This window comes from Sporothrix brasiliensis, assembly GCF_000820605.1.
Source record: "Sporothrix brasiliensis 5110 chromosome Unknown Cont20, whole genome shotgun sequence".
NCBI lineage: Eukaryota > Fungi > Ascomycota > Sordariomycetes > Ophiostomatales > Ophiostomataceae > Sporothrix > Sporothrix brasiliensis.
Genome location: NW_024467139.1, coordinates 4,863,016 through 4,884,373, shown reverse-complemented (window position 1 = coordinate 4,884,373; position 21,358 = coordinate 4,863,016). Strand labels below are relative to the sequence as shown.

The 21,358-nt window shown below is 55.5% G+C and overlaps 7 protein-coding genes across 7 annotated transcripts; 4 read left to right on the top strand and 3 right to left on the bottom strand.

Annotated features, from left to right (window-relative positions):
• Nucleotides 1-1,529: 1,529 nt before the first annotated feature.
• On the top strand, nt 1,530-2,689 carry SPBR_07449 (uncharacterized protein; the record flags this gene model as incomplete). Its single annotated transcript, XM_040765703.1, has 3 exons — nt 1,530-1,709; nt 1,998-2,472; nt 2,589-2,689. The coding sequence occupies 3 exons, from the start codon at nt 1,530-1,532 to the stop codon at nt 2,687-2,689; spliced, it is 756 nt and encodes a 251-aa protein (XP_040617278.1).
• Nucleotides 2,690-2,857: 168 nt separating this feature from the next.
• SPBR_06852 (fungal specific transcription factor domain containing protein) lies at nt 2,858-4,888 on the top strand (the record flags this gene model as incomplete). The annotated part of the gene is made up of 1 exon (XM_040765108.1): nt 2,858-4,888. One exon carries the CDS (start codon nt 2,858-2,860, stop codon nt 4,886-4,888), a length of 2,031 nt encoding a protein of 676 aa, XP_040617277.1.
• Nucleotides 4,889-9,465: 4,577 nt separating this feature from the next.
• Nucleotides 9,466-11,133, top strand: SPBR_07051 (major facilitator superfamily transporter monosaccharide; the record flags this gene model as incomplete). Its single annotated transcript, XM_040765306.1, has 1 exon — nt 9,466-11,133. The coding sequence occupies one exon, from the start codon at nt 9,466-9,468 to the stop codon at nt 11,131-11,133; it is 1,668 nt and encodes a 555-aa protein (XP_040617276.1).
• A 517-nt stretch (nt 11,134-11,650) lies between these two features.
• Nucleotides 11,651-13,606, bottom strand: SPBR_06898 (MFS multidrug transporter; the record flags this gene model as incomplete). The annotated part of the gene is made up of 1 exon (XM_040765154.1): nt 11,651-13,606. One exon carries the CDS (start codon nt 13,604-13,606, stop codon nt 11,651-11,653), a length of 1,956 nt encoding a protein of 651 aa, XP_040617275.1.
• Nucleotides 13,607-14,478: 872 nt separating this feature from the next.
• Nucleotides 14,479-15,531, bottom strand: SPBR_07552 (dihydroorotate dehydrogenase (fumarate); the record flags this gene model as incomplete). The annotated part of the gene is made up of 1 exon (XM_040765806.1): nt 14,479-15,531. One exon carries the CDS (start codon nt 15,529-15,531, stop codon nt 14,479-14,481), a length of 1,053 nt encoding a protein of 350 aa, XP_040617274.1.
• A 366-nt stretch (nt 15,532-15,897) lies between these two features.
• Nucleotides 15,898-16,716, bottom strand: SPBR_07748 (uncharacterized protein; the record flags this gene model as incomplete). The annotated part of the gene is made up of 4 exons (XM_040766002.1): nt 15,898-15,954; nt 16,034-16,152; nt 16,217-16,327; nt 16,392-16,716. The coding sequence occupies 4 exons, from the start codon at nt 16,714-16,716 to the stop codon at nt 15,898-15,900; spliced, it is 612 nt and encodes a 203-aa protein (XP_040617273.1).
• A 1,479-nt stretch (nt 16,717-18,195) lies between these two features.
• On the top strand, nt 18,196-20,349 carry SPBR_06793 (carboxypeptidase D; the record flags this gene model as incomplete). The annotated part of the gene is made up of 3 exons (XM_040765049.1): nt 18,196-18,368; nt 18,456-18,816; nt 18,883-20,349. The coding sequence occupies 3 exons, from the start codon at nt 18,196-18,198 to the stop codon at nt 20,347-20,349; spliced, it is 2,001 nt and encodes a 666-aa protein (XP_040617272.1).
• Between the last annotated feature and the right edge of the window lie 1,009 nt (nt 20,350-21,358).

Below are 21,358 nucleotides of genomic sequence, written 5' to 3'. Positions count from 1 at the left end.
TCCCTTCTTTCTTTTTGTCTTCTTTTTTCATTCTTTCGCGGAGATCCCCAGCAGTCACGGTAAACCTTCGTGGCCGTCTTTATGACAGACTGTCACTCGATTTGCTTTCCGGCCGGCACCCTTCTCATGTTTGTCCCCGCCTTCTCACCGACGGAATACACCGCACGAGGCTTTTCATGTCTTTTTTGTTCATAGCAGTAGGCCCACAGGTGCATACAACGGTCCGCCCACTACTGCCCTCCACTCGGTTATTCTTTGCATCTGTCTTTCCCCTCCTCCACCGCAGCCACTACCTCCGTCTCCTGTTCATCCGTCTGCATTCGGCGTCTCGTCTTCTTTTCTCCACACACTTTTGAACGCATCCTAGCGTTGCGCCTTGTGCTCGAGCGCAGCCGAGAAAATCTAAAGCGGGACGCCCAACTTGAACAACTCCCCTCTCAAGTGTACAGAGTACTTGCTCAGACACTCGCTTCTCCCTGGCCACTTCAGAGGCATCTTGCTCCCCTGCTCGTCCCAACGTCTGTCCAGCCAAAGGAACGACAGACCCTGGGGCTTGTCTGTCTCTCTCTACATCCCTGGTGTTCTCCTGTCCATTGCTTTGCCTTGCCTTGCCTTGCCACCACACATCCTTCCCCCGGATGTAAGGCGCGACCTCTTCTCTTTATCCTAGCCTTTTCCCGCTTAGGTTCACCTTCTCGCAACGACCCCATTACCAAAACATTGGGGAAGCACCTACCCGACGCTGTTTGAACCTTTCAAGCTCCATAAGTGGTCGGCCGTCCTTGCATCTGTTACTCCCCCGTCATTATCTTCCCTCACTTCTCAACTTCCACGACCGCACATCCGAGACGCCTTCCCGCCGCCAACACAGCTCCCGTTCCCAAACGCCACACCCACGGTGCCCGCAACCAATCCTGTGCAGCTCTCAACGGTTCTCATTTGTCTTCGGCGCGCATCTATCCCCACCCCGAAAGGTCTGCTGTATGTTCCACGAGCATGGCTACCGGCAGCGAGGCGTCGAGTCCAAACAGCCAGTAACAGATGTCCGCTTCGCTTCAGAGAATCCGGAGCTTTATATACCAATCCTCCAAGGGTATTTGCCATTTCGAAGTATTCGTGCGTTTCAGCGTTTGAAAGGCTTTTCATTCAAGCTTTGCAGCCAACAACTCTCACTCTGCCCCTCGCCTTTGATTCTTGATCCCAGCGGCTCACAGTACCTCATCGGGTGCTAGACATCCATGAGGCCAAACCCAATTTGAAGGCAGGCCTTCTTCCATATGCTGGAGCTGGGATATCCAACTACGCTGCTTCTTTGCGAGGTTGCCAGAGAACCGCTACAGCAAAGCGCCACTCAAATCACCTATTGACTTCCCTCTCATCAATTTTTATCCACCCTTTCCTCACGCTCCTCACCATCGCCCACTCACGTAACTGAGCAGCGTCACATATCGCATTCACCGAACGATCTGACGGACTCCTGCCTCTACATCGCACGTCCGGATGCGCCGCCGGTTCAATCCATTATCCACATGACCTCGGGCATGTCAGTCTCAGTTGTCGAACACCCACCGGTGGCGCCTTTCTCGTCTCACAGCGCACGGCCCGTCGTCATGTCTCGACCTCAGGTGGGCATCGAGCGACTCCCGGCTCGTCGTCTCACGAACGAACCGCGGGAGTCCATGAACTGCAAATCTTGTCGAAAGCGCAAGGTAAGTTGTGCTGCCAGGCATTGTTCGAAATGTGCCTCTTACCGTACTGCTCGTCCTAACAACACAATTTCCCCTCTCGTCTAGATAAAATGTAACAGATTGCGGCCTGCTTGCGAAGCTTGCCAGGTGTTTCAATGCGCTTGCATCTACGGTGAGTTCCTGCGCAAGTCCAGAGTTGTGTTCGTTGCCAAGCTCGTATACACATTGTCAATGCGCACGCAAAGAACACCCCATGTAAGAGTAATGCACGTCTGACCAGGTGACCGTATTCTAGATGCTGTCCCAAAGAAGCGGGGTCCGAAAACAGATATTCTGGAGGCTTTATTGAAGCGCGTTGATGGCCTTGAGCAAAAGCTCAAGGAAAAGGGAGGCGATGAAGCAGGAGCCGAGGGCAGTGAAGCCGGCGGCGCCGGATCTGGAAGTGGCAGCGGCATTTCACCGAGCTCGGATGAGTCGCCAGGGGCGGCGGCGACAACAACAGCACTTTCTGGAGATTCCTCGACAGCCTCACGCTCAAAGGCTGCTGCTGCGGATGATCCGGCAACAGAGAAGCCAAGGAAACAGTCGACCACAAATGGCCCTGAAATGCCTGCACCGGCAGTCCCAATGAAACCCGATACAGAGCTCAGCTCTTTCCAGCAGCAACAACACAAGACACCTCCGGTGCAAGTCGATACTCTACTTCACACATACTTTACTCGCTCACATGCAAAGCCTTTCCACATTCTCGATGAATCGTCATTTCGCCAACGATTGCAGCTTGGTCAGATTCCATCCCATTTGCTGGGGTCTGTCTGTGCCTTGGCATCACGGTAAGTCTGGTGTCCAGACTGTTTCTGTCATAATTTCTAGGGAACCAGAACTTAACAGTAACCACAGATATACACCTCATCCAAACGGCTACCAAGCAGCAGTCCGTCTTGGCGAAGACTACGCCTTACGCGCCCGCGCGGAAATTGACGTTGATGAACCATCAATAGACTGCCTCCAAACCTTGTTGCTTCTTGCCCTCGCCTTCGTTGCCTCCGGCAAGGGAAAGAAAGCTTACATGTTATTATGTACGGCCTTCTCTCTGCTGCTGTAACTGCGAATCTCATCTTTCATCTTTCACGAGCAACAGCTGACCATTACTAGCAAATGCCATTGGCATGGCCGTGGCCCTGGAGCTCCACCGTGAGATGGATGCCAACGCCAGTGTCACACCTGTAGAGCGTGAAATGCGGAGGCGTCTATTCTGGACATGCTACCTCCTGGACCGCTTCATGGCCTGTGGCTCGAAAAGACCGTCACTCATTCATGACAGCACAATTTTCCTCCGACTACCGAGTTGGCTGAACAGCTCCACCTCGATGCCTGTAAATGGCGACTTCTTCCAGACCGCATCTAATCTGCAGTACCTTCAAAACGGAGCAGGGAAACGGCTGCAAGGCGGAAGCGGTATGCTCATCGACATCAGCCGGATCCTCGGCATCACGAATCGCTATCTCGCCGCTGGCGGCGTCAAAGGCGACTCCCACTTTCCCTGGCACTCACTATCGAATCTATCCAAAATTCGCCAAGACCTGGACCTGTGGGCAACGGGTGCACAGGACATCTTCTCGAGCGTCGAGACGCTCTTTAGCCAACCGGACGCAACCGTTTTAGTCATGAGCAAACTCATTTATCACCTCATACACTGTCTCATCTACCGACCTTTCCTGCCCGTCGATCTTGCCGAGCTCTCCGGTACAGGGCAGCATCAGTCCTGGCAAATCGAGGCGACAAACATGTGCTTCCTGCATGCCAACGCCATTGCAGAGCTTACGGAACTTGGCAGGCAGATGCCCCAAATCGAGTGGCCTGGCTTTGTCGGCTACTGTATCTGCACCGCCGGCACGGTCCATATCCATGGAGCGCATTATAACAAGAATGCCGCAGGCAACGAGATGGGTATCTTTGCAACATCAGCCGAGTTCTTGTCCCGGGAGATGCAGCACATGGCCGAAATGCGCCATGCCTGGGCGTGTGTCGAGCACCACCGCCAAACACTGCAAAGCATCTACAGTGCGCATACGGAGCTTGTCAAGAATGTCTCCAACAGCCCCATGCGGTACTCGCCAGTGTTCCAATTGGAAGATTTTTTCGATCGGTATTTGAACATTGGCGGGCCTGGCGGCTCATCGTTCAACTTTGACGCCTCCAACCTTATATTGGCAGATGTTCTCGTTGACTTTAAGCCAGATAGCTATGCAGGCCACAACCTGTATACTACAAAGGTCGACTACAGAGACCCGTCTGGCGACACATGCAACAGTGCCAACTGTGCTAGCAGTGCCAACAATGGTGGAGCGAATTCGGCCAGTGGAGATAGTGCCATGGATGTGGTCATCCCTGAGCGGCCGAGTTTGAAGCGTCGGAAGACGGTCCCGGCGATAGCGCTTCCAGGCGGTCCCGGGGCCAATAACCCTGTTGGTGGAATGCAAACCCCTCGCAGCACGCAAACACCGGTACTGCAGCGGGGACCCTATTCAGCTGCCCCATTTTCAACGCACAACAACCCAGGCCTCCTTACATCACCAAGCTCGATGGCGCGCTCGATTCCACACCCCACCGGTAGTATCGACGACCAAATGCTAGGCAACGACAAGCAGTCTAACATGGGCGATATGCCTGGCTTGTCATTTGGCTCGCAGATGGGTCTACACGGCCAACCCCAGGAACAACAGCAGCACCCGATGCAACAACAGCAGCACCAGCCATTGCCTTCCTCGGGAACACCCTTTAGCCCAGGCTTTACCTTTTCCACTCTTGCTGGAAATGTCGCCGTGCCGGGTTCTGGATCAGCTACTCTACCTGGCGCCCATCGGGACATGGGCCACGCTGGTATGGTCCAAGGCGACGGCCAGGTCGCGCTCAGCGGCTACGACCCTATGTTTACAACAATGCCGACCAATTCCTTCGCAAGCCCTTCGCCCTGGATTGCCGATCAATCCTCCGGTGCGGGCAAGCCAACACCTGGTGTCGCTCTTCAGAACAGTCCTGACGGCCGCAGCAACGACGGCAGCACCGGAGGCACCGCGGCAGGAGATGAAAAGGATCCGTTCCTAAGTCTACTCGAGCAGCTGGCGGAGAATGAATACGCCCGGGGTCCTGGAAATGAACTGGACTTTTTCCTGGCCAGCAACGCGGGTTCGGTTTAATAGCGGTTTACCTCGGGCTGGATGTCGCCGACATATCTACAACTCTCTTATCGCGTAGATACAGCAAGTCAATTTTTGTCCTGGGTCTTGATATGTCATCGTTCAATGCACGCATCTATCGCAGCTCACAATTGCTCGGGATCCCGTCCCGAGCGTAGCTGTAACTTCGTCTTGTGTCAACGGTGAAAGCATCTCATTATACAAGCTATTAAGCACATGCATTAAGTTACGTGCATTAACAGCTTTAACCACGAATTTTACCGTTGCATTCATTTAGATGGGGCTGGAAATAACTCGCCATTTCGATAGGAATGAGAGTCGCCGGATCGAGGGTAAGTTCCTAGTTCAAGAAAGCACTTCGAAAGAGAGGAATTTACTCTATTTGTCGTTGACAGCTTTCATGCCCGGCACCGACATGGCTGTTTCTTGAAAGTGTGGTGCCATGAAGGGTCGGCCAGGGATATAAAGATACAAACCTCATGAGAGACGGACGGCAAACGCTTCCACAATCTCATCTCGGATGCGGGAGCCTAAATAGTTCTTACCCGAACAGGAAATAAAATCGTGGAAAGAGCAAAGCAAAACAAACTTTGCTCTTGCCAGTGTCGAAATAGGACGTAGCTGCCACACATTGCTCACTGCCAAAATCGGCAGGCCCGCCTTTTCCATGGTACCGCTCGTCCGATCGCAGTTTCCTGTACGAAATAAGGCATGGGATTGGAGTTGCCGGTTTGGGTAAATTTATGAACCTGTCCAGAATCCCAGCCCCTGAGCTTTATCCACGACAGTCTACAAAAACATTGCCGCAAATATTCAATGACAACAGTTCGCGACGCTTCACTGAGACCGCCGAAGCTGCGAATGAATTTGTCTCTCGCTGCGCGCGCCCCGCATCCCCGCAATCTAGGGCGTTGACGAACGCCAAGTCACTGTCGATCAATGGGGTTGCAGCCAGATCCGGTCCTCTCCAGCTGAGCCCACAGAGCCACGCGAGCGGCCAAAGAGCCATTGTGTTGGGAGCATCAGACGAAACAATAGCAGATCAGATCAGCGCCCGGCATATGGCAGCAGGCCGGTCCATTCAGACAATCGCCCAAGAACGAAACAAATACGACAAAACGAAGCAGGTTAGTTAGCCTTGTCTGTCGTGCGATGTCTTGTCCCTAGTGCCTCAAATGGCTAACCAACATCGTTAACCTACGCGTAAATTAGGGAGCTATTTTTACACGCAAGTCGGTACTTTTTGATGAACGACGGGTCCATCCAGCTGGCGGCCGTGGCTACCGATGGCTTGTTTGCTCTCTGTTCTTTCGACCCGGCGAGCTGAGCAGAACCAACAAATTTGGTAGAGCACGGGCTCCTCTGTTCGGAGAATGGCCGAGACCGTTCGGTCGATGCAGAACAGTCCAAGCATCGAAACACAGTTCTACGGGATACGTCTTCTGTCATTCGCCATTGGCTGGCCTCGTTCTCCCACGGCAGCGCAACCAAACTATGGCCTCCTTTCCCCGCCGAGCTACCAAAGCTAGTGCCATGAACAAGCATAATCAGCACAAGCATAATCAGCCCGACTCTTCCCCAGACCTGGGACATTTTCGTCATCCCCCGCTTCCCTTGCTTTCTTTGTTGGAGCTTACAACTCACCACGTTTTCTTGACCTCTTGGCCATCGCCTTGTTTTGTCTTACCGATCTTCCTATTGACTTTTGCAGCAGTCAAAGCAACTCCTCCACAGGATCTTTCTTCGCCGGCCAGCTGTTCTGCCCATTGAATCCCACGGCTTCTCTTTGGAGTCCTTTCTCAAGACCCAAACTCCACTCCAACGGCGTAAAACGGAGCACCAGTTGAATGCACTCTTATATCACCGGTGATCTCTGTCAAACAAGACAGATTTATCTACTGTACGGCCATTGCGTTTCGCTTCGCGCACACGCGACTTGGAATTGAGTGCTGCCGTCACATTCTCCACAAGTTGTTTATTTTCCCCGTTAATTGGAGACTTTCGCTACAAGGCCCCGACTTCCCTCCTTCCTCAAGCCGCACCGCTGTTGTTAACATATATAACCCTTGTTGACGGATGCGCCTTGCACTGCTCGGCGCTTCTCTTAACAGCTGGCGGAATTCGCTTTTGCGAAATTGCGCGACCAGAATTCACATGGCCTGAGAATCCGCTTTCCTCAAAATAGCGCCCCATGCATGCTTTGGCTTCCTCTTTGCGTGCAAATCCGACCTTCATTTTCTTTTTTACATATTGACTCTTAACACCTACCCGAGAAACGTGCGTGGCCTAATACATCAATTCCTTCAACTGGGCCAAATTCTTACAAAAGACGCCAATGAGCAGTGCTAGTTGCCTTGTCTCCTACCATTTGGCCACTTACTCCCTACACTACCGGCTGCTGCCAAACGACTCCGGTAGCCAAAAAGCCAACGTTCGTGGGCCAGGCCCTGTCATTCGGTAATACATGCGATCCTACGTCAATGCTTAGCCTGCTCTGTCGCATCTCTCGTCTCTGCCTCTCCACTGGGCCAAGCCTCGATTTTTTTTTCTTTGCTTTACCGCTACCTTTTTATTTCTCACTACCACGATTCTCGACATTGCCTCTCTCCTCCGTCGAACTTTGGAATGCCAAATACTATCGACGTATAATTGGCTTTTGGCCATACTCACCGAGACGAACGACGGAATTTGGCGTCCGATAGCTCGGTTCGCACGTCGCTTGGCAAAAGATGACGGAATAACGAACTTACAAGCACAAATGTCTCCGCCTGCTCCCCACACGCAATCCGAGAAACGTGGACGGTGTCCGAGGTAGCACAACCTTTCGCGTACGATTTGAGAAGGGGCGCACAAGCAACGAAGAGACATTTGTGTCCCCTGTCCGCGGTGTGCACGGGGGTGCCCGACTTGACAATGGACGCGACGGGCTCCACGATAGGGCCGGACCGGGGCCCGGCTGTCCTTGCAGTCACAGTATCAACACTAGTCCTGTGCTCTGTTTTTGTCTTTTCTCGGATGGTGTGCCGTCTCGGAATTGTACATCGCGTCGGATGGGACGACTTCTTCATCGTACTCGCTTGGCTGATTGCCTTTGGTCTCAGTCTCTCCATTATCTTGGGAACTCTGACGGGGCTCGGGAAACATGACGAAAACGTCGCGCATGACCAGCGGGCACGCCTACGGATACGCGAATATGTCTTCTCTATTCTCTATGTATGTCTTTCCGAGATGTAAAGATTTGCGACCACGGTATCTGCCTTTTTCGGCCTTACTGACCAAGCTTCTAGAACCCTGCTCTCATGGCCACAAAAACATCCATTCTCATATTTTACCTCCGGCTGTCCAAAAACACAATCCAGGTCCTTCGCCTAGGATCCTATATTGTTCTCATTGTTGTCAACGTTGCTGGCATTGTCCTTACTTTCCTCAACATCTTTCAGTGCCGGCCTGTCGATGCCGCGTTCAAAGACAACACTGGACAGTGTATCCCTCTATTAACCGAGTTCATCTGCTCTGCGCCCGTCAACATCGTCACTGACTTGGCCATCTTGGCTCTTCCAATTCCAGTTCTGACTGGCATGCACCTCCCTTCTCGACAAAAGACGATCCTCGTTGTGACATTTGCTCTCGGTATCTTCGTGGCTATTGTTGATGTCGTTCGCATTTATTATCTGCAGCAAGCGATCAACGTTGTCCACCCCAGCAGCTCCTCTGACCCCAACTCGATATTCGGAAACGGACCTGATTTTGCCTGGAATGCGTCTTTTTCTTTCATGTGGTCCGCCGTTGAGGTCAACGTCGGCATCACTTGCGCGTGCATCCCAACCCTGAAACCTCTGATGATTAAAATCTTCCCGGCTTTGGTGATTGACCCAGACGGCCCCAGCTATGGCTCTTCTTCTTACGCGAGAGGCCATGAAACGTCAAACTCCTCTTCGCGGCGTGACGCACTTCAGAACACCCGTCCTACGGTAATGGGCCACAACAGACCAGCCACCGAACCATCGCAGCCAAATCTCGCCAAGGAAACGCGGGCAGGAGGAGAGGCGACAGCCACAAGTGGTGAAGTTGTGCGTTTGGCTGGTCGAGATGGAAGCGGAGCCCAGATGATTCTTGATGAGAGCGACTCTGCTGCCCAGGGACAAAACGCGAGCCTTGGTTCTGTTGCTCCTCCTTGCCAGCCGGTTATGGCATCGGACCAGATTTCTACTGCCGATCGTGCACGGGGCGTACAACTTAGTAATCCAATTTCCGGCCAGAATGTCGGCGATTCTGCCAACCCGAATTCAAAAAGATCTCGCTCCTTCTTATCAGGAATCGCATCCACCACCCGCCACGCAATTGCCGCGATCGCCCCCAGACCTCATTCCACAAAATCTCAACCATCCAAGTCTTCCAGCCACCGAAAAGGCGTATATTTTGGGTTCGTCAAGGTCAATATGCCAAAGAACATGCTTGAAGCATCTGCATCTGAATCTTGGAGGTATTGCACCATCGTGTCCATTCTGTTCTTTCTCTGGGGGTTTTCCTATGGGCTGCTAAACACACTAAACGATGCGGTGGCCGTCGTGGCCAACATGACAACTGCCCAAACGCTTGGCCTGACAAGCGCCTATTTCGGAGGAGGATATCTCTTTGGGCCTCTTGTGGTCGGCGAGTGGGTTCTACGTCACGATGAACACCACCGCAGGCGGCCATCCGTGCCATACCGTCAAACTTCGCATCGCGAAAAGCGTCAGCGCAGTAGGCAGGCCAGTGGCTTAGCAACAATACCTGCAACGGCAGCCACCGTCGCCTCGGTCGCTACATCGGCCGTGACAAAGCATTCACGCTACTCAGACTCAAGCGAAAATCAAATCGGCGGCTTCAAGGCAACCTTTATGGTGGGCCTCTGTTTCTATGGTATTGGTACCATCATGTTCTGGCCTAGTGCTGTGCTGGCTTCGTTTCCTGGGTTTCTCATCAGCAGCTTCGTTGTTGGTTTTGGCCTCAGCATTCTCGAAACGGCTGCAAACCCGTTCATTGTCTTATGCGGTCCCATGGAGTATGCGGAGATGCGACTGCTCCTTGCGCAGGGGACGCAAGGAGTTGGAAGTGTCCTCAGCGGCCTTCTCGCTGACAACGTATTCTTCAATAAAGTCAATGCAATGGAAGACACCAAGGCGGCCGCACTGCTCGACGTTCAGTGGACCTACCTAGCAATCACACTCTTTTGCGTGGTCTTGATTTTGTTCTTCTACTATATGCCTCTTCCCGAACTGCACGACGCCGAACTCGAGTTTGCCGCAAGCCGAATGCCGGTGGACGGCCAGAAGCGCACAATTTTTGGTCTGCAGTTGCGCACTGTCTGCCTCATCTTGGCAGTCTTTGCACAATGGACGTACGTCGCGTCACAGGAAAGCATGAGCATCTACTTCCAACGTCTCGTCACGTCGTGGCTACCAGGCCCGTCAACAGCAAACGGAAACATGGCCACATTTCGTGTCGGTATCCGGGACCTACCGGCAATAGCTCTTAGCATGGCTATGGCCACCTCAAGGTCCGATTCCAATACCGGCTCTGACGCTCCGGATAGTCTGGCCGTCTCCGTCCCGAACTATTTGCTGATTGCCCACACGTCGTTCTCGGTGTCACGATTTTTCACCGCATACGTTGTGTACCTAGGAGTCCAGCACCCAAAGAACCGCTTGTTGCCAACACCACGGACTATCCTAACTATCTCGACGGCATTGGCGACGTTGTTTACTCTTCTCACCGTCGTTCTTCACCCGAGCCAAAATGCCAACCTAATCATGGTGCCCGTGGCCTTGTTCTTCTTCGCCGAAGGCCCAATATGGCCGCTTATCTTTGCCATAGGACTGCGCGGCCAAGGCGCACGCACGAAGCGTGCCGCGGCGTACATCACCATGGGCGCGTCCGGCCCGCTGTTTTGGCCTTTTGTCATGTACGCAGTCATGAGGCAGGGTGGTACCATTCAAATTGCATTCATCATTGTGGTGGCCTTGATGGCGGCATGCACGGTCTACCCACTATTCTTGACCTTTTTCCGCGATGCGCGCGAGCTGACCAAAGTGGCGCCATATGACTTTCAGCCAGGACAGGCGGGAGGGCAACATCCGGCGCGGGGCTTTGTTGGTGAGCTCGACATGACAATACTGGGCGGAGGTCCGGACGTTGGCAGTCCAGACCACAACCGGGCTCCCAAAACGCAGCCGGAGCAAGACATCGCCAGACAGCAGGACTAGGAAAAGGACACACCAGAAGTGAACGTGCCTTCTGTTCCTACAGAACTGGTAACAGCGGCTCGGCTAGCTGCAAGCCGCTCATTAGCACCGAGAGGGAATGAAGCGAGACTGCAACCGTCTGTTCAGGTTTGAACATGTGCACGCACAATACGCTCTCTCATGCTTGTAATTTCATCGACTGCGAATGGGGGCCCGTTGGTTTTATTGCGACGATACCATTTGTTGAATCTGTTTTTATTTCACATACATATATATGTTGTTGTATATTTTACATCTAAGAATAAAATAAAAGTAGCGTCTCACGACATTATCATATTTTGAACATTTTGTTTCTCGATTCGAAGTATTTTGCAACATGCCCTTTAAGTCCAACTTGAGAAACGTTCTTATCGTCCTTTTCTCTGTCTATCGCGGTGCCAGGAAATATATGCCTTGTAAAGGTATGGATAAACAATGGTGTAGATGTAAATAACGTAGATGATAGGTGCATAGACATGGTGTTGGCTCACCGGCAAGATTATGCTTCCATGGTAGTGTCGTGCTCTGCAAACGCCTCGAGGATCTCCTCTTCTTCGTCCTCGTCGCCGAAGACAGCACTACCTTCAGCCGTGTCAACAGCTGGCAGAGGCTTCGGTGCCGTCCAGCCGGTGCCAGCCTGGACAAGAATGACCACCAGAGCTACGATAGCAGCCCAGCGGTAGAGCTCGCCCAGTGCCGACTCGTAGCCCGATACGGCCACCCGACGCTCCGCGTCGTTGAGCACTGCGTGGCCCTGTCGGTCGTTGCCAAACACGAGCGCGGGGCTGCCGGCCAGCTGCGTGATGAGCGTGCGGCGAGCGCTGCTCAGGTTGCCGCCGTCCAGCTGCGCGAACCCATCGGCCAGCTGGATGGCCAGGCGGCGCATAAAGAAGCCGCCACCAATGGATGTTCCAAAGCTTCCAGCGAAGCCGCGAAAGGTGGCGAGCAGGCTCGTAATGATAAAGTGCGTCGAGGGCCGCGTTAGGTGCAGCACGTGGGCCAGGGTGTAGTTGAGGTATGCGCCCGTGCAGAAGCCATTGGCAAACAGGGCCAGGACGTAGGCGGCCGTACTGAGGCCGGACGCGTCGGCGCGGCTGAGAAGGCCGACCGCGGCGAGCGAGCCGGCAAACAAGAAGAGAGACACGACGCAGGGCAGCCAGAAGGCGCCGGAGCGGCGCACATGGAGCCACCCAATAACAAGGCCGCCAATGCCGAACCCGACATTGGTCGGGATCAGGGCCGAGCCCGAGGTGGCGGCCGAGAAGCCGCGCACGGCCAACACGTAGATGGGCGCATAGTAGAGAACGGTCCAGCGGGCGGACATGACACCGAGCTGTGCGAGACAGGAAAACAGGACGCCGCGCGACCGGAGCACCTCGACCGGGACAATGGGCTCGCCACCCGTGACACGGGGCACGTACCAGACGTCAGTGGCAATGAACAGCAGCAGGCTGACGCCCGATAGCAGTATATACTTGGGATGAACGGTGCCGGACAGGCCGTACAAGAACAAGAGGATGGTGAGCGCCAGCAGTGCGGCGCCGAGGTAGTCAATGCGGGCCAGTTTCTGCCACACGGTGAGCTCGCGACCATGCTTGTCGACCGGCGTCGCGCCGCCACCGAGCTCATGGGCACCGAGTTTCGGCATGCTGAGCAGGACGCCGACACCGGCCAGCAGGGCAAAGGGGGCCTGCATCAAAAACAGCACGCGCCAGCCCACGGCCGCCTGCAGGGCGCCGTACACGATGGCACCCGACGACAGGCCAATGGTGAAGCCAGCGTTGGCGAGGCCGACAAAGAGACCCCGGCGGCGCTTGCTGGTAAACTGCAGCACCGCAATCAGCGTCAGGGACATGGTGCCCGCAGCGCCCAAGCCGACAATGACACGTCCCAGCAAGAAGATGGGGAGAGATTGGGCGTAGGCCGTCACGACGGCACCCACGGCAAAGCACAAGCTGGAGGCGGCGATGAGGTGCGAGGGCGCAAACACGGTGGCCAGGCGGCCGATGACGGGCGCAAACGACGCGGACGAGATGAGGTAGGCGCTCGTGAACCACATGGCGTGCTCGTAGGCGTCGAGGTCGGCGGCGACGGCAGACTGGGCCATGGTCATGCCGCTCACGTTGCTGGCCTGGAGGAAGATGAGCACCCACATGCTGAAGACAATGGCGTAGGTGCGGCCTGGGGTCAGGAGGTGCGAGTTGGCCGCCGAGGAGGCGTCGGACAGGCGCCTGCGAGCGCTGCTTCGGCTGGCGGCATCGTCGTTGTCGGTTGCGTTGGCAGTATCACCGGGCACGCCGGTCGTCGAGCTGCTAGACGAGCCATTCGAAAAGCCGTTGGAAAAGCCGCTGGAAAAGCCGTTGGAGTAGCCGATGGTGCGTTGGCCGCCGGCCGCCGGCGGCAGGAGCGGGTCGATCTCGGAGCCGGTCTGGCGGCTGTTTGTTACTTGCGCCATGGGTAGACGTTGTATAGGATTCTGCAGACAAGAGAAGAAAAAGGAGGCCGGAAAGTCTCAACCCGTGGGATACATTGCAGATCGACGACGCGAAGCCGCCAGGCAACTGATCGACCGATACGCGGAGTGCCTTATCGCCAAGTGGGATAGAGCCGTTGTCGATGGGATCTGATTAGACAGCCAAATCGTCGATGGTGGACAGATTGGAAACGCTGGCCATCTTTGAATGATGGAAACGTGTGAAAAGGATGGAGAAACTGAAAAGGGAGACAAAAATACAAATAGGAAAATGCTCAGGGGATGGCAGGAAGGCACGGATAATGATCGCTCCTGCTCGGGGAAAGTTCGACGGGCGTGGTCGGCCAGTTCTTGCCCTGTCTGGAGAATGGTTGCTGACGCCAGAATAAGAAGGAAGCACGTCTCCGGCGATGCAGTTCGGCGTCTCGGTAAGACGGGGAAACGTTTTCAACTGCGCTAACCTGCCGAGCCCGCACAGGCCATAGCCTCACAAGGATCGCTCATCGGCGAACCAGCGTTCCCAAAACATCGCCTTCGGTGTCTCTACAAATTACTGCTCTGTCATACTCGTCCCAAACAGGCAGGCCCTGTCGTGCCCATAAAAAGTGGATCCATTCCTACGCTCTTTCCCAACCTTTGCTAATTGACAGCCATGGAGAGATAGTGTCGCATCGTTCGGTGCAGCCCGAAATCGGAGCATATTGTTCGGCTTCAATGCCGGTGCCATGGACCACCGGGGGCCGCAACGACGCCCCATGTAGGATATACTGTTCGTGTTCATTGTGCTGTTCTATTGCTATGCTTTTCGCTTGCCGTGTGGTGCCATCCAAAGCAGACGACACATGCTCCATATTCTACGCCGGCCTACCGAGAATCCTGTCAAACACGTCCACGCCGTGAATGCCCAGCCCCGTGCCAACACCCACCGCATAGGCCCCCACGCTCTTCATCCGCCCAAACCCTGCTGCGTCTGACACGCCGCCTGCGCCTACGATCTGAATGTGGCCCAGTGCGGCCGGCTCGGCGTCGAGACGCTTGCGCAGCGTCGCCACATTGCCCAACGCAATCGGGTGCAGCGGCGCGCCAGCCATGCCGCCAATACCGCCACCTGGCAGAGCCGGTGTCGGGCCCGACTCTCCAGCCGTCATGACGAGGCACGAGCCGAGCGTGTTCGTTGACGTCAGGAAGCTGATGGGGCACACGCCGGTGCGGCTGCTGGTGGCCGAGGCCCGCAACGCATCGATGAGGACGTCGAATTGGCCGGCGTGTGTATACGGCGGCGTCTTGAAGCCGAACGGGATGGTAGTGCCGTCGGCCGCGCACACAGTCGCAGCTGCGCCCCGGATGGCTGTCAGATACGACAGCAACGCCTTCCCATCGTATGCCGGCGGCGGTGCGTTGGGAATGTTGGGGCAGCTGAGGTTGACTTCCATTGCCAGCGGGACGCCGCTGGGATCCGGCAGTCCGCGTTGCGCGGCGGCGATGCACGTGTAGCACTCGGCCACGTCGTCGGGCCCGCCCGTGACAGACACCAGGAACCCTTTCGGCTTGGTGGTGGACGGCGTTGAAGACACCGACGCGGCGCGCGACTCGGCAATTGTCTGGATAAAGCCCAGGTATTCGCCGAGCGTCAGCGGGCTGTATCCGAGCGTGTTGAGGCTGGCGCTGTTGGCTTGTGCTCCGGATGCGGCAGTCACTGCTGGGTCGTGCGTGGCGGCGTCGAAGAAGGTAAACTGGTGCAGCTCTGGATGATGCCCGAACCCAGCCAGCAGCGAAGTGCGCGTGGTGACAGCGCCGGTATGCGGACAGTTGTAGAGCCTTGTCAAGTCGGCCAGGTCCGTTGCCCACGGGTTGGCCGTGTTGAGCAGCGGCGGGTCGATTGTGAGCGGTGGAGGTGGGAGGGCCATGTTGCGACTGTAAAGGCGTATGTATTGAAGACACAAGCATACACACAACAACAAAGAAAAAGTAAAAAAAGACAAACAAAGCCAGGCTGGCTGTCGTCGATTTGTGTGCGGCTCTATGAAACGGTAATATGTTGTGTCGAACTTGATATGAGAGGCGGGGTTGGCCGATGGTTGGAGAGATAAGATAATGCCCGTTGGTGCTGCTGTCAAAGGCTTCCCAATGGGAACCACGCCTGGCAGCAAAACCATCCTGACAACCGGGCTGCGCTTATACGTTAACAGTTTTCTTCTTCTTCTTCATTTGGTTGGATGCCGCCTTTCGGCGTCGTCCTTGGTTGCTGCCGGGTCTCCAGCAGCGGGCCGCATTTAAAAGAGGTCGTCAATGGCCTTGTCAGAGTCCTTGCGAATCAAATCCACCATACCCTGTTCTTGTCAGTATTACGCGCCTAATTGAAAGCCAATCGAACGTCGACCGTTGCTGCTTCGGATGCAATATCCATACCTCGGGCATGATGGGCTTGCCGTCGTCGCCCTGAACATAGCGGAAAGGCATTTCCGTGCTTTCGTGCTCGTTGAACTTGAGCTCGGGGAAATCGAGGTACGGGATGTCGTCCAGGGCGACTGTGCCTTGTTAGCAGCTGGTCGGCAGTATGAACCACCCTCGGAGCATGTTGATTTAACGCACTCTTCTGTTCGACCACAATACGTGTCACACGGGCCGCCGTGTCCGTTGTCATCTGCTTGGGGCCAAGGCGGCGCCCGGTGAAGCCCTTTGCGCGGAGTTCGGACGTGCGGTCTACCACGTTGGTCAGCAAGGCCTCATATGCCCACCGGAGAAGCCAGCACGGTTTCAAGCTCACCTCTCGGCGGGTTGTCGCCCAGAATGCCGCCAAACAGAAACACGTCAAACAGTTCGCCGTCCTCGGGCGACAGCTCCTGTGCGGCCGCGGGATCCAGCAGGCACACGCGCGCCTTCTTGGCCGGATCTTGGCCGTAGATCTCCTCCACGCCCCGCGTCTCTGCCACAAAGCCCGGCATGTCCTTCAGCTCCTGGGGCAGGGCCAGAGTTGCCGGGATCGACGACAGGCAAAAGTCGCCCGTCTCGCGCGCAATCGTAATGTACTCGAGCTCAGACCATTGACCCAATTCCTCGTCGAGGTGCTCAACAATGTATGTTTTGCCCATTTTCGTATCGTGTGGCGAGAGTTCGAGGCTATTGCCTGGCAAGTTCGACTGGTCGGCCGAAAAAAGACGGTATTTTGGCTCTGCAATATTGCTTCAATGTCTCCCTATAAAGAGAGCTCCAATTTCCTATCAGCTATATCTTTTTTTTTTTTTTTTTTTTAGCCCCTCACCTACTGTCATTGCCGAATCTCGCCTTACCTAATATAAAGTGGGTCGTCTAATGTCCATCGAAACGGGAGCAACGATCCTCGCCGCTCCTGCCCCTGGCTCGTCTCGAATTGCCCAGATAAAACGAACGCAACAATGTAAAACGCATCAAATACGGAAGGCAAGCACGATGGCAAAGGGGCGCGTGTGGTCTGCCCCCTTCTTTTCTTCTTTCTGTGCAGTATTATTATTTATTCTTTCTTCCCTCTCTCTCCATTTCCTCTTGTCAGCCGGAACGGCACCTATTCATGCCTCTTTTCGGCGATACGTCTGTTGGTCTACAACGTATCTTGGTTTAAGATAAGATTACAACATTGGCTAAGCCCGACAGCTGTTGACTGCCCACTGACAGACCGTTGTCTTCCACTGTAATCCGCCCTGTAGTGCTAGCGCGGGTTTGGCAACGCCTAGACTTGCGACGCCTGCTTCCGGAGCTCACGGATCCACTATTTTGCCCCAATTTGAAGTTTGGTCCACTGCGCTGAGTGGGAAGGGGCAACTGATCCAGCCTCAGCGGTGCACAGAGCCTCTAGTGACTGCTAATTCTCCGTATAGAGTCACATTACAGGGCACAAGGCACCCGCATTTTTCAGTGCTCGTATTATCACTATCGCTCAGGCTGCGTCAGCTCCCCAGAGGCAAGCTTAGCATCTAGGGAATCCACATTGACCTCGTCTTGTGCTCCTTCCCGCTCCCCACGCGCAAGGACACCTACTTCATATTGAAGATCCGAACCGCCCTCTCCATCTGTCGCTCTCTCTATTCTATCTACCTCGACGGATTGCGCACATCGACATATTCCCGCCCCCTTCTCTTCCCTTCCCTTTCTTGGCTTTATATTTCGTCATTCCTGCATGTGTGCTCTTGACGAGCCTGCCGTGCACCAGACGAAGCCTACGGGGATTGGTTCCAGATCCATCCAGGCGGTGTTTTCGTTTTCTGTTTTCGTTTCAGAATTTCCTTCACTTTGGCCTTTGCACTGTGTTTCTTTTTCGGCTGCGATCATCTCCCAGTCTTGACGTATTCTCGCTTCTCTTGGCTTGAACTTGTCCCTTCTTGCCGACCTCATCCATCGATCTTAGACAAGGCGACCATCTCCACGACAAGCCTCCCTATCGTTTCCTCTCGGCCACCACCAGCGTCTACCTCATTACGTCCCCCCGCAGTCGCGCCTCGTAGCGACGTCTACGACCGGCGCACGTGGCCGATTGACTCCTCTCTGCTTCACCCGGCACGAACGGCCCGAGCACATACTCTTACAGACCGACTACGATGGCTGCTGCCACGCGACCGTCATCATGGCGGAGGTGGCCGGCTATCGCTGCCGTAGCGGCTGCGGCCGTCTCTCTCTTTACGAGCGGCGCACAGGCTGCGTCGGCCGGCGACTACTTTGTGCACTCGCTGCCGGGCGCGCCGCCAGGACCGTTGCTGAAGATGCATGCAGGGTGAGTAGGCCAGAAACAAGAGCATGAATACAATGCCTCGCAGCGTCTGTGATATAAAGAGTACAGGACAAGCTAACATGCTTACAGCCACATTGAAGTCACACCAGAACACAACGGCAACATGTTCTTCTGGCACTTCCAAAACAAGCACATTGCGAACCGGCAACGGACCGTCATCTGGCTCAACGGCGGCCCGGGCTGTAGCTCAGAAGACGGCGCCATGATGGAGGTGGGCCCGTACCGCCTCAAGGACGAGAACACGCTGGTGTACAACGACGGCGCGTGGAACGAGTTTGCCAACGTCATGTTCGTCGACAACCCCGTCGGCACGGGCTTTAGTTACGTCGACACCGACAGCTACATCCACGAGCTAGACGAGATGGCCGCACAGTTTATGACGTTTTTGGAGAAGTGGTTCGCGCTGTTCCCCGAGTACGAGCACGACGATGTAAGCCGCGCTCCCCGTAGACGAATGCGGCTATGACTTGAATGAAACGAATGCTAACTGGCGCAGCTGTACCTCGCGGGCGAGTCGTTTGCGGGCCAGCACATCCCTTACATCGCCAAGTACATCCTCGCACGCAACAAGAAGCCCGAAACGAAGACCAAGTGGGAGCTCAAGGGCATGCTCATCGGCAACGGCTGGATCTCGCCGCCCGAGCAGTACGAGGCCTACCTCGACTTCGCCTACGAAAAGAACCTCATCGCCAAAGACTCCGTTGCTGCGCAAGCGCTGGAGCAGCAGCGCCGCATCTGCCTGAAGGACTTGGCCGCCGGGACCATACGCAGCGTGGACATGCCGTCGTGCGAGAGCATCCTGCAGCAGCTGCTCCTCAAGACCAACCTCAACAAGGGCGGCGACCAGGACTGCATCAACATGTACGACGTGCGCCTGCGCGACAGCTACCCGAGCTGCGGCATGAACTGGCCGCCCGACCTCAAGCACCTGACGCCCTACCTGCGGCGCCCTGAAGTCGTCACCGCCCTGCACATCAACCCCAACAAGAACACGGGCTGGTCCGAGTGCAACGGCAACGTCGGCTCGCAGTTCCGCGACCGCCAGTCGCAGGCATCGATTACGTTCCTGCCGGACCTGTTGGCCGAGGTGCCCGTCATTCTGTTCTCGGGCGCCGAAGACCTGATCTGCAACCACCGGGGCACCGAGGCACTCATTAGCAACATGCAGTGGAACGGCGGCAAAGGCTTCGAACTGAGCCCGGGCAACTGGGCCCCGCGGCGCGAGTGGACGTTTGAGGGCGAGAACGCCGGGTTCTGGCAGGAGGCGCGCAACCTCACGTACGTGCTGTTCTACAACTCGTCGCACATGGTGCCCTTTGACTTCCCGCGGCGCACGCGCGACATGCTCGACCGCTTCATGGGCGTGGACATTAGCAGCATCGGCGGCACGCCGACGGACTCGCGCCTAGACGGCGAAAAGGGTGCCGAGACGTCGGTGGGTGGCGCCGCCGGCAACAGCACGTCGCAGCAGGCGGCGGAAAAGGCCAAGCTGGACGCGGCCAAGTGGCAGGCGTACCGCAAGAGCGGCGAGGTCGTGCTGGTGATTGTGGCCGTCGCCGCCACGGCGTGGGGCTACTATGTCTGGCGCGAGCGCCGCAAGGCCCGCCGCGCCGGCTACCGCAACGTGGCCAACGGCCCGTCGTCGTCGGACACGCGGCTCCCTATGATGCAGGGCGCCCGCAGCAGCTGGCATGGCAACAGAAATGGCCATGGCAGCGGCGGCGGCGGCGGCTCGCGTCTCGAGAGCTTCGGCCGGCGGCGGTCCAACCGCGACCTCGAGGCGGGCGATTTTGACGAGAACGAGCTGGACGACCTGCACGCGACATCGCCGACAAACGAGGACCGGCGGTACAGCCTGGGCGGTGACAGCGACGACGACGGTGGCAATGCAGGCGGCGACAACAAGGCGGCGACAAAACCGGCTGGCAACGGCGTGGACGCAAAAAAGGACAGCAACAAGTAGAACAGGGGAGGGACCGTGTGAAAAGAGGGGTGGGGTACAGAGAGAGGAGAAGGGATATTTCATGAAACTGAAATACGTAAAAACAAAGGAGGGATAAGCCGAAAGGCTCCAATCTCCACGCGTCCATATGGATGTTCCAAGACAATATTTTGTTTAGTCATAGCCAGTCGTTTCTTTTGTTGTCTCTTTCTATTGCTCCTTTTCTGTTTCTTGGGGTCCAGGCCTGCACATGTTGTTATCATTTGGGTAGTTCTTGCTTTTGCCTACTTGTACATAGCAAACCATTTGCAGATATCCCATCAGCTGTATCTGACGTTGTCATTTTCGGGGTGTTCTTTACAACACGACGTCCTTACCTGGTATCGCCACACCAAGGCAGCTGTCCAAGGGAAGCGTATTCGTGGACATGACAAGATTGTTGAGTGCGGTCTTTCAGCAGACCTAGAAAAGGCAGCAATGAGGCAAATCCCCCGGTGTAAGGGATGTATTGCCTTTGTGACAGTGTCCACTACCTGCCCTCCTTCAGACATATCCGTTCACCGCGGTCTATCAGACTCTCGGGCAGTTTTCTCGCTTCTGGACTGGTCCGCCTCGGGATGACGCGGCGATATCGGTGTGCAATGGCTCATCTGCTGTCTCATAATTCCGCGTCGATCTTGTCGCGACACTCGTCGAAGAGGCGCCTAGACCTGCTTGGCCTGGCAACTCGTTTCCGATATCGGTACACGTCTGGCAGGAGCTGGGGGTTCGAACGAAGCAGTCGATTGCAGTTGCCAACAGAACCCTTATGTCATAGTGGAGATGCAGTTGTCCATCGTGGGCCGATACGAGGGCCCGCTTTGTGAGCGCAGAGTAAACAGTCAGCCGCTGCCGAGACCAGGACCCTCTCGCCTGCAGAAGCTTTTATCGGCGTGCAGGGGTTTGCGATAAAGCTGTCTTGTCCTCTTTCTGGACCGACGCAGCTTGTGCGATGCCTTGTCCTAGGTCGTGTAACACACTTTGTATGCCG